General features: G+C 41.5%; 1 protein-coding gene across 1 annotated transcript in view; it reads right to left on the reverse strand.

Moving 5' to 3' along the window:
* The window catches only part of si:ch211-197n1.2 (EF-hand calcium-binding domain-containing protein 6), a 43,218-nt gene extending 35,389 nt beyond the window's left edge, over positions 1-7,829 (reverse strand). The window contains exons 1-3 of the mRNA XM_052020396.1: positions 7,701-7,829; positions 3,051-3,193; positions 696-850 (exon numbers count right to left, since the gene is read on the reverse strand). Of these exons, the coding sequence (XP_051876356.1) occupies positions 696-850; positions 3,051-3,193; positions 7,701-7,759 (357 nt within the window). The 5' untranslated portion in view covers positions 7,760-7,829. The remainder of the gene's footprint in view (positions 1-695; positions 851-3,050; positions 3,194-7,700) is intronic.
* Between the last annotated feature and the right edge of the window lie 3,491 nt (positions 7,830-11,320).

An 11,320-nucleotide genomic window follows, 5' to 3' on the forward strand; every position in this document is an offset into this window, starting at 1 on the left:
TTTTATTGAAAAGTAAAAACTTCTGATTAATGGTCATTGACCTGATATGTTTACCTTGCTTCTCTCTCCACATATTTCGCCTGACTTGCTGAGTGTTTCCAGCCTTTTTTGTTTTTATATTAAAGGAATTTTCATGGCTGAATTGACAAAACTCAAAGTCAATCTCATTTTGGATTAAGGAATCAAATTTTACTGTGAGGTAGATTTTTGCCTCGGTAAAAAGACCAAAGAAAGAAGAGCAGCAGTAGGCCAGACGACATCATTAGCACGTTCCGCCATGGACTAAGATTGTGGAACTTCTGTGTTAAACTGCACTTCATTAAAATACATCCATGAAAATGTTCTGAGAAATGTTTTTCATTCAGAGGTTAGAGAAAAGCCAGTTTCAATGCAATCACTTCATCTCTTTATGGGATTGACTCTAATTCCCAATGAGGGATAGGCAGTCAATGCCATCTTGCCAGCTTTGCTAATGTATGAAGACAAATTGAAAAACACACATGTAACAATGGAATGTACTTCAGTGCAAATTGTTTTACTTTATTGTGTGTCCATAAACTAAGCAGATACTGTATATCCAAGTTTGCCATGAATGTGAAGGATAACTTCAGTGTCTACTTATTGATTGTCTACAATTTTAATAAAATGCTACATTATTGCAATAGCTATAGAAAAAACTCTTAAAAGTTTCTTACCTTGCCTGTCCTTTCAGCGTCATACTTTTCAAACTCTTCTTTCATAATGTTATAACCTTCCCTGAATTTGTCCTTCAGCCATTTTTCAATATCAAGAGAAGCTTTTCTCTCTTGCTCTGCTTTGCTAAGGGTCCTTGTCCGTCCTGGGGAGAACACTAATGAACAGTTCAGAATTGATAAATGGCTCATGTGGACTTTTTCGCATGTATCTGCATTCTAGAGAATCATAACCAATTTGTTTCCTTTTAGGCAATTCAACAAAAGCCAAAGAGCCTGTTTCCATCCTGTATGATTCTATAACTATGTTAAGGTGTGAGCTTCCTGACTGCAACTGGAGTCTAGTAGTGGGGTGTTGTGTTTAAATTACTGGACTAGTATTCAGATGCCTGTATTATTAGTCTGGAAACATGATTTCAAATCCTGCCAATTTACATTAAGTAGCAAAATGAACTTATACTGAAAAGCTAGTATCAGTAATAGTGGCAATAAAACTACCAAACCATCACAAAAATCCATCTGGCTCACTTCAGGGACCTGTGTATGTGGCTGACTATTAACTGCCCACTGAAATAGTCTTGCAGGCTACTCAGCTGTCGGGCCAATTGGGGGTGGATAGTGCTGGTGTTACTAGTGATGTCCATATCCTGTGAATAAACTAGGAACACAATGTGAGCTTCTTTAAACTTGGCAGTTATTGTATAAATTCTGATTCACATGGAATAACATATTCAATAATGCATGCCACACTTTATAAAGGACATAAAGACTTTAGAGAGAATGCAGAAGAAATTTACCAAATAATTCCAGGGATGAAGGACTTTAGTTTTGTGGATAAACTGGAAAAGCTGGTGTTGTTCTTGAAACCAAAGGAGTTGCTTGGGCTCCCACAAAACAAAAAAAGGCTGGAAACACTTAACTGATAAAGATAACTTTATTTCTCTTTCCCGGATCTGATGAAGGGTCCTCAACCTGAAATGTTAACTCTTTTTATCTTTCTGCAGATGCTGCCTGACTTGCTGAGTATTCCCAACATTTTCTGTTTTTATTTCAGAATTCCAGTATCTGTAGTTGTTTTGATTGTCATCAAGATTGCCTGGGCAACTGATATGTGGACAGAGCAGATAGAAAGAATCTGTTTCCAAAGGTGGAGGGGTCAAGAACTAGGGGACAAAGAATGGAGGTGATTGGCAAAGGAACCTATGGGGGAATAAAACTCCCTAGCAAGTGTTTTGGACTTAGGATTTGGAATACACTGCCAGGGGTATTAGTGGAGGTAGATTCAATTGTAGCATTCAAAAGGAAGCTGGATAAGTATCTGAACAGAAGGAATTTGCAGGACCATGAGGAGAGAGCAAGTGAGTGGGACCAACTGGACTGCTCTTTAATGGATCTGTTATGGACTGGATGAGTCAAACAGCCTTCTTCCATCCTGTGAACTTTCTGTGATTCTGTGAACTAACCAAGATAACTTGAGCACCCATCCCGCAACTATGAGGGTTAGTGTGAGGTGGCAAATATTTATGAATACACACAATCTTCGGCAAAGAATTTGAAATTAGAATATCGCTAAAATTAGCAACAGTGGCTTACATTTACATAAATGAGATATAAAAAAACACAAGAACATTACTGTTGACCATGATCGAATTTTGAACAATGGTACACTGTCAGCACTGGTCTAGAATTGGCCAGCAACGAGTACTATGGGAGTACTACTAGCTCCTCTCCACGCTACCCCATCGCCTATTATGAGTATTTGTCCTTTATTCCCTCAGTGAAGATAAATGAATGGGAGTGTTATCCATTGTTAGTATTTTAATTCCCTCCGTAGATGCTGCCTGACCCGCTGAGTTCCTCCAATGTTTTGTGTGTTGCACCTGGAATACACTGCCTAAAAGAGTGGTTGAAGCTGGGTCACTGACAGCATTTAACAAGTGTCTAGATGAACATGTGAATCACTTAGGCATAGAGGGCTACGGACCAAGTGTTGAAAGATGGGATTAATATGGAAGGGTGCCCACCAGTTGGCATGGACAAGTTGGGCCAAATGGCCTGTTTCCATGCTCTACAATTCTATCATTCTCCTTGTGGCCACGTTGGATCTTCCTGGGCCCTCCAATTTTCTCCCACATCCAAAGACATGCAGCCTGGTAAGTTAATCGGTCACTGTAAATTGCCCCAAGTATGAATTTGGGAGGGGGTGGGGTGTGGAGGGGAGTTGATGGAAATGGAGGAAGAATAAGATGGGTTAGGATAGGATTACTATAAATATAGGTGCTTAATGGTCAGCACACACTCTTCCTGTTTCTGTGTTTTATCTATGTCTCTATACGTAGCTGATTAACCAAAACTTACTTCCTGAGTCTTCGCAGCTCATTTGATCATATGACTTTCGAGCAGAGCCTTCATTATTGTGTGTCATTCCATTCCTGCATTCATTTCCAAGTTTCCTCATTAGAACATCTCCTTTAATGACACCAAGACCATCAATGTCATATCTGTCAGAAAGGACGAAGTACAGAGATGAGAGAACCATCTTTGCTCATATTATGGATCTGGTATGGTTATCATGAGTCAGATGAGCAACTATAGGCAGAACCAGAGTCTCAGAGAGAATCCTTCCAAAAACTTATCTCCTGAGCTGTCATGGAGTCTATAGAGGATGCTGATCTTGGTGCTGAAGTAGTGGAATGGGGCTGCAGGGAACCCTGTACTTACTAAAGTTACATTGGGCCAACTCTGCTCTATTTCTGAGCCCATTTGCAATCACCTGTCAATACTTCTGCCAAGTTTTGGTCCATCAGTGGCAAATGGTGTGGGGGTGGGATGCAGTGATGAGAAGGGAATCACACTTAAAGTGGAAGGGATACTGCCACTGAAATATGACCTTGCCTGGCATCAAAATAGTTTAAGCTCTGATGACTTCAGATTTACTTTCCAGCTGTCACAAAGGCAGCATGTGGAAGAAATGGCCAGAAGAACCAAATCCAATGGAATGCACAACACATTTGCAGGCAACAAATGTAATCCCTGCACAAGTGATGAAGCAGTGTAGCCCTAAAAGGTTCTATTGACAGCTGGTGAGGTGGAGGTACTGCCATATGAAATAGGCACAAGGACCATTGCCTTATTTGGCATCATTCCCAGATGCAGCAGGCCAGCCTGGAGAAGATAGTTTGGATCAACACCCAACACTGCAACTGCATGAGCTGGAAATGGAACCAGTCACCGCCACCAAGTTTCTGAAGCAGACTTCAGTGCACAAAAGTTACAGCAAAGCACATTTAGGGCCTACATTTAAGTTCTATCCCAGAGTATCCAGCGTCTACCAGAAATTCTTGATTAAGAGAGAAGTAGGAGCAGCAGCAGATCAATGGGTCCCTCGAGCTTGTTCCACCGTTCACCAGATCACCGCTGATCTGATCATTGAACTCAGCCTCATTTTCTTCTCTGACCCTCAGTTCCCCTGTCTTTAAAAATCTACCCATCTCAACCCTGAATATACTCTGCATCCACAGCTCTCTGTGGTGGAAAATTCTAAAGATCATCAGCCCTCGGAGAAGAAATTCTTTCCCACCTCAGTCTTAAGTACCACTTATGTTTATTCTCCGTCACCGAGGGGAAACATTCTCACAGCATCTATCCTGTCAAACCCCTTTAATATCTGAGACCCAAGAGACTGCAGATGCTGGATATCTGGAGCAACACACAAAGGAGCTGGATATCTTCCCTCTTTCTTCTAGTCCTGATGGAGGGTCTCGACCTGAAAGGTCGACTGTCTATTTCCCCTCACAGGTGCTGCCTGACCCACTGAGTTCCTCCAGCTGCCTTGTGTGTTGCCCCTTCAATATCTAATATGCTTCAGTGAAATCGCCTTTCATTCTTCTAAACACCAGAGAGTATTGGCTCATTTTGCTCAACTATTCTCTTTGAGACAATCCCCTCATCTCATGAATCAGTCTGGTGAACTTTCTAAGGCAAGTGCATTCTTACTTAAGTAAAGAGGCTCTTGGCGTGGTCTCATCTACACCTGACTGTTAAAGCAAAACTTTCCTACTTTTGTACATCATCCCTTCTTAAAAGTCCAACATTCCATTTGCCTTTCCGATTACTTGCTGTACCTGTGCGTTAACTTTCTGAGATTCCAATCTGATGACACTCAGGTCCCTCTGTACAGTAACATTTAATGGCTCACACCAGCATAGTTGAAATGGGTTGAATGGTCTGTTTATGCGCTGCTGCTGGCACGGTAGTGTAGCGGTTAGTGTAACACTATTACAGCGCCAGCCACCTGGGTTCAATTCCCCCCGCTGTCTGTAAGGAGTGTGTACATTCTCCCCGTGTCTGCTTGGGTTTCCTCCGGGTGCTACGGTTTCCTCCCACATTCCAAAGACGTACATGTTAGGAGCGGTGGGCATGCTATGTTGGCGCCAGAAGTGTGGCAACACTTGCAGGCTGCCCTCCAGCACATTCTCAGTAAAAAGACGCATTTCACTGTGGGTTTTGTTGTACATGTGACTAATAAATAAATATCTTAACTTCTGCTTTTCAATCAAATTAGGGAAGACTACCTTTATTCTGATTCCAAGGGAAATCTCTTCAACTGGTGGGAGGTGAAGTTCTGGAATTCTTTACCCAAAAGGTCTGTGAAGGGTCAGTCACTGAGTATACTCAAAAAAAGAGACTGACACATTTTTGGATAATAATGAAATCAAGGGATTTGCATTTAGCACAAAAAAATTTGTGCTGATAAAAAAGATCAGACATAACCTTACTCAATAAAGGAACATGGATGAGAGGCTGAATTGCCTGCTCCTGCTTCCATTTCTTATGTTCTTAATGTCTTCAATCAGAGAGTGGTGACTATGTGGAACTCACCTCCACAGACAGTGGCTGATGTAAATCCAGCCTTTGCATAGATGCATTAAAGGGGATACCAGATAAGTATGTGAAGAAGCAGGGGTAGAACTGGTTGAAAGAGGTTAGGAACCAGCTCAATGGAGTAAACAATCCAGCATAGACTAATTGGGTTAAATGGCCTGTTTTATTTTCATTGTAAATTCCTGGGTCCATAATTTCCTGGTACAGATTTTGAGCTGTATGCCCTATAACTGTGTTAGATGCAGAATAAAAAATTGCCCTTAAAAGGAGAGAGAATCATAGAATCATTCAGCATCAGGAGGAATAGAAAACATTTGCTTTGAATGTACTAGTTGAAGTGAGAAGGGAAAAGAAAACAACTACTTGCTAGCGTCAGCAGGCATAAAAATTTTGTGGGGTAGAATCTTTGTCATAGGGTCCTGTGTCAAATTTTGAATTCTTCTCAGTTTTAAGATGTTTTATATTTTTCATCACAGGTCTCTTTGTTTCAGTAACAAATACATTTGGTGGTCAGCAGTGATATTTACCAATATAATACACCAGGGGGCAACCCTCGCGTGGGGATGGCAGTTTAATGTTTCTGAATTGCTTATTAAGGCAGATCCATTCATCTTTGTTGTGCTGTGAGGAGCGAGGTTTTGGAATAAGCTGTGCAACTTACAATGAGTGCGTAATGACAAAGAAAAGTCAACTGAATTTTACATCAAACAAAGAAGAGTGAAATTGAATTTTTTGCTCTTCTTTAAGATTTGATGCATGAATTGAAGATTATATTAAATAACCTTACATAAATTTGATTTTATTTGTTAAAAGGAGTTTTGTTTAAAGGCTGGAAAAGAACATAGAAGAGATACTGATACTGTGTGAAGATAATGACTCAGGCTCTGAAAATCTGTGACATTCTTACAGTAACCCTATCAGGAATGTATTGGGAGATCTAGAAATGTACCCAGGACTAAGATATACCAGTGTAAAAGACAAAATGCTGGAGGAATTCAGTAGGTCAGGCAGCACCTGTAGAGGGAAATAGGCAGTCGACGTTTTGGATTGAGACCCTTCATCTGTACTAGTCACACTGGGTTCTGGCCTTGCTTTGTTGTTTCTAGGACACCCTGGGAGGACAAGATCCTCCACCTATCCTGTACAAGACCTTTCCAATAATATGAAGCAAAGCTTAGACTGACAAGGGAGCCTCGCTAGTTTGCAGAGAGTCCTCTTTTCAGGAGCTGGATAGACAATTAGGGGCATATCAACTCACCAAATCAGCTCTGTGGGAGGCTGGACCTGGATTATCCTTCAGGTAGCCAAAAGGAATCTCCCGTTTTAATTTTTTAAATGAGAGCAACAGGGTCAGGAATGATGGGGTTTCCCTTCATTCAGGAGTGTCCAGAACTTATCCTTTTGGTTACTTCTTTGCTCAGACTGCCTGGCTTCCTTGGAGAGCAGGCTTCCCAGTTGTGCAGATGTCTCTCACTGCCAGACAAAAATAGGGAACATCTCATGACCCCATGGTAAAGGCAGAAATTCACAGATGGCTGATCTCTGCATTTAAGCCAGGATGCAAACCCCAGTTCCCTACATACATCTTAGCAACATATTCATTGATGCTGGTACCTATCATTCACACTCCTGAACTGGCTCCTGTGTGAAGCCTCGCTAGCTGGGAATGTATGTTAGGAATATTGATGTTGAAGTACAGGTCTTGAGGAAACCTTCCAATCTGGGGTGTAAAATTAGCCCTGGTGACTCATCTGATTCTCTTCTGGTAGACAAAAAAAACCCCAGAAAATCAGTAGGATTGAATAAAAGAAATAGAATGTTCGTCTGAGCTTTGGTTATTGTAGGCAAACTTGTTGGCAAAGCTATCTTCAGAACAATGATCTAAGGGGCTTGAATTTAGTGAAACCAACAATAGTGAAAGAATAATTAGTGCACTGTCACTAGGTGGTTCACTATGTGAATAGAAACTTGAATCCATTTCTTTTAATTAGGTTAAACTATTTTACTATAACAGTAAAGGCATGTTGAATAATCACATTAAACATTTGTTTATGTCCACAATGATAATTTCTATTCCTAAATCTTCAAATGGGTGGAGGAAGCGCATGATTTTGTTATTCCTACCTTCTCCACAACTTTTCAAACTCTTCATCTTCCATGTAAAATCCTAGCTGCTTCAACATGTTCCGGAACTCAGGAGGCAATGATCCTAATAGGTCCTTCGGTGTTCTTCTGAGGCAAATTTCAGTCAGATCTAAATCCTAATATTAGACAGGAGATTTCAAACAGAGACACAGAAAAAACTCTTTATAACAGAACCAATAGATGTACAACCACTCATAAGTCCCCATATCCACATCAACACACACCAGATTCTGTCACTCACCTTCAATCTAGGGGCAATTAACTGCGGCCAATTAACCAACCAACCCACATGTCTTTGGGTTGTGGGAGGAAACCGGAGCACCCACTGTCAGGGAGAGAAGGTGCAAATTTTACCAGAGATAGCACCAATGTCAGGATTAACATCCAGGTCGCTGGAGCTTTGAAGCCAGGGCTCTACTAGCTGTGCCTGGTAAAACTTGTATAGATTTACATAGATAAATAGTCTGGAAAATAAAGTCTTCTGCCAGTGCTTTTCAAATCCTAAGATTCATGAGAGCAGTAGACAGACAGCCACCATTCTTTGTTATGTCATCTTATTCAGATTAGAGCATACCAGGAGTGCTATGAACAGTTTTGCCCTCCTTAATATAAAATAGAGGCATTGTAACAGGTGGAGCAAAGATTTGCCCTGAAAATAACACAACTGATAGTTCTTTCCCTTACGGAACATTGAATGGACTGAGATTCTTTTCTCTAGAAAAGGCTGAGGGATGATGTAATAGAGTTCTTCAAGCTTGCAGAAGGATTTGAGAGCATAGATGCGGAGAAAACAATTCCACCAAAACCAGAAGCTATAAACTTAAGATATTCACTTAAAAAATCCAAAAATGTATTTGTGAAGAGTATTATCCAGAGGGTGGATATCTGTCATTGGCTTCCAGCACTGTTAAAAAATTGCTCTTGATTGATAGCACCTCACCTTTTGTCTGAGCACGTTGGTGGCTTTCAGAGACAACATTGAATTCTCTATCTATGTCAGGACTTCTGCTTTCAGTCATCCATCTGTGATATTAGCATACTTTGACCTGCAGGGTATGTCCTACAGCCCTGCATTTTGGAATTTTTATGCTTTTTTCTTTGCATTCTCACTATCTAATTGCCCCCATCAACCCATTGACCAGATGACCTCTACAACTTATCCTCACAGTAACCCTGGCCTCACCCCATCACAGATATTCCCTTTGTCCTATCCATTGTTCCCAACCTTCTCTGCAACTTAAACCTACTTGTTTTCTCTCTTTCTCAGTTCTGATAAAGGTTTTTCAACCTGAAACATTTGCTCCAGTTCTCTGTCCACAGATGCAGACTGACTTACTGAATGCTTCCAGCATTTTCTGTTTTGATTTCAGACTACGGGCTTCTGCAGTTTTTATGATTTTCATAAAAATGTCACTGTAGACACTGCTTTAACTCACAACATCTTAAGGTTATGTTGCTGACTTGTAGATGGTGGCACTGTTTGAAGGAAAGAAACCGAGTCAATTTAAAGAGAGGACCCAGAAATTACAAATCTTAAATGCATTTTCATCTGAAAGAGGCACGGTGAAGCCAAAGCCCTTCCTCTATTTCACATGTGGCACCAACCTGATTTCCTTACGTAATTAAACAGAAAATGCAGGAAATACTCGGCAGAGCAGGTAGCATCTACAGATGCTGACTGACCTGCAGTGTACTTCCATCATTTTGTTTTGGTATTGGTATTGGTTTATTATTGTCACTTGTACCGAGATACAGTGAAAAACTTGTCTTGCATACCGTTCATACAGATCAATTCATTACACAGTGCATTGAGGTAGTACAGGGTAAAAACAATGACAGAATACAGATTAAAGTGTCACAACTACAGGGAAGTGCATTGCAGGTAGACAATAAGGTGCAAGGTCATAACAAGGTAGATTGTGAGGTTAAGAGTCCATCTCATCGTATAAGGGAACCGTTCAATGGTCTTATCACAGTGGGATAGAAGAAGATACAGGAGCCCGAGGGCACATACCACTGAGAGCCTGGTGGTATGGGCCCTCAGGCTCCTGTATCTTTTGCCTGATGGGAGAGGGCAGAAGAGAGAATAACCGGGGTGGGTGGGGTCTTTGATTAGTCTGGCTGCTTCACCAAGGCAGTGAGAGGTATAGACAGAGTCCATGGAGGGGATGCTGGTTTCTGTGATGTCCACAACTCTCTGCAGTTTCTTGCGGTCCCGGGCAGAGCAGTTGCCATACCAAGCCGTGATACATCCAGATAGGACGCTTTCTATGGTGCATTGATAAAAGGTGGTGAGTGTTAAAGGGGACATGCCAAATTTCTTTAGTCTCCTGAGGAAGTAGAGGCATTGGTGAGCTTTATTGGCCATGGTGTCTACGTGGTTGGACCAGGAAAGGCTATTGGTGATGTTCACTCAAAGGAACTTGAAGCTCTCAACCCTCTCAACCTCAGCACCATTGATATAGACAGGTGCATGTACACCACCCCCTTCCCTGAAGTCAATGACCATCTCTTTTGTTTTGCTGACATTGTGGGAAAGGTTGTTGTCATGATACCATGTCACTAGGCTCTCTATTTCCTTCCTGTACTCCGACTCATCACTGTTTGAGATATGGCCTACAACAGTGGTATCATCTGCAAACTTGTAGATAGAGTTGGAGCAGAATATGGCCACGCAGTCATGAGTATATAGGGAGTAGAGTAGAGGGCTTGTGGGGCACCAGTGTTGAGAATAATCGCGCCGCAGATGTTGCTGCCGATCCTCACTGATTGCAGTCTATTTGTCAGAAAGTCAAGGATCCAGTTGCAGAGGGATGTGGAGTCCCAGGTCTCAGAGTTTGGTGATGAGTTTGCTTGGAATTATAGTATTGAAGGCAGAGCTGTAGTCAATAAACAATAGTCTAACGTAGGTGTCTTTAATGTCATTTTCACTTTTCTTTAAGATTTCCAGTGCCTGTAATAATTTGCTTTTGCTTTCCTTAGTTCCCTACTCCATCTTTTGAACACAGTTGCAAAAGCAGCACACACAAGGTACCTTGTAATATAATTCCCTTGAAATTAATGTTCATGGATATGTTCCTTCTGTGGTATTACACTTTTGAGAAACTAGTCTGTGAGCACTGGAGCCTATTAGAAAATGACCACCTATTCTCCCCTGACCAACAATTTCAAGCAACAGCACAACTGAGCTTCTTCCAGAAAATCCATGTATTAAGCCTGAGGAAGGAATCAGGTTGCACATCAAGGGGAGTAAGAGGTAACTGCAGGAGATGAGTACGGCCAGTTGCCCAGATGGTAACATAAAATCCCATTGGTTGTCATACTTTCAAGAAATGCAGAGATGCAGTGAAGTTCTTGCAATTTTAAGGGAAAGTGATGGCAATGCGTCAGTAGGTAGTACACACTGACAGATACTGCAGATAGTTCCTTCCCTAGTTCAGACAGATTTGGGGGGGTAAGAACATTTATGGAGGAAATAACTTTGACCACAACTTGCAGTATCAGTGTTCATGTCAACTTTCAAGAGATGTGTGAGTTCTGTCTTTCCCTTCCTGCTGAATCGGGATGCCAGTTACCCTTCCACAACTGCATCTATGTCC

The sequence above is a fragment of the Pristis pectinata genome, chromosome 7 (genome assembly GCF_009764475.1).
Source record: "Pristis pectinata isolate sPriPec2 chromosome 7, sPriPec2.1.pri, whole genome shotgun sequence".
NCBI classification, from domain to species: domain Eukaryota; kingdom Metazoa; phylum Chordata; class Chondrichthyes; order Rhinopristiformes; family Pristidae; genus Pristis; species Pristis pectinata.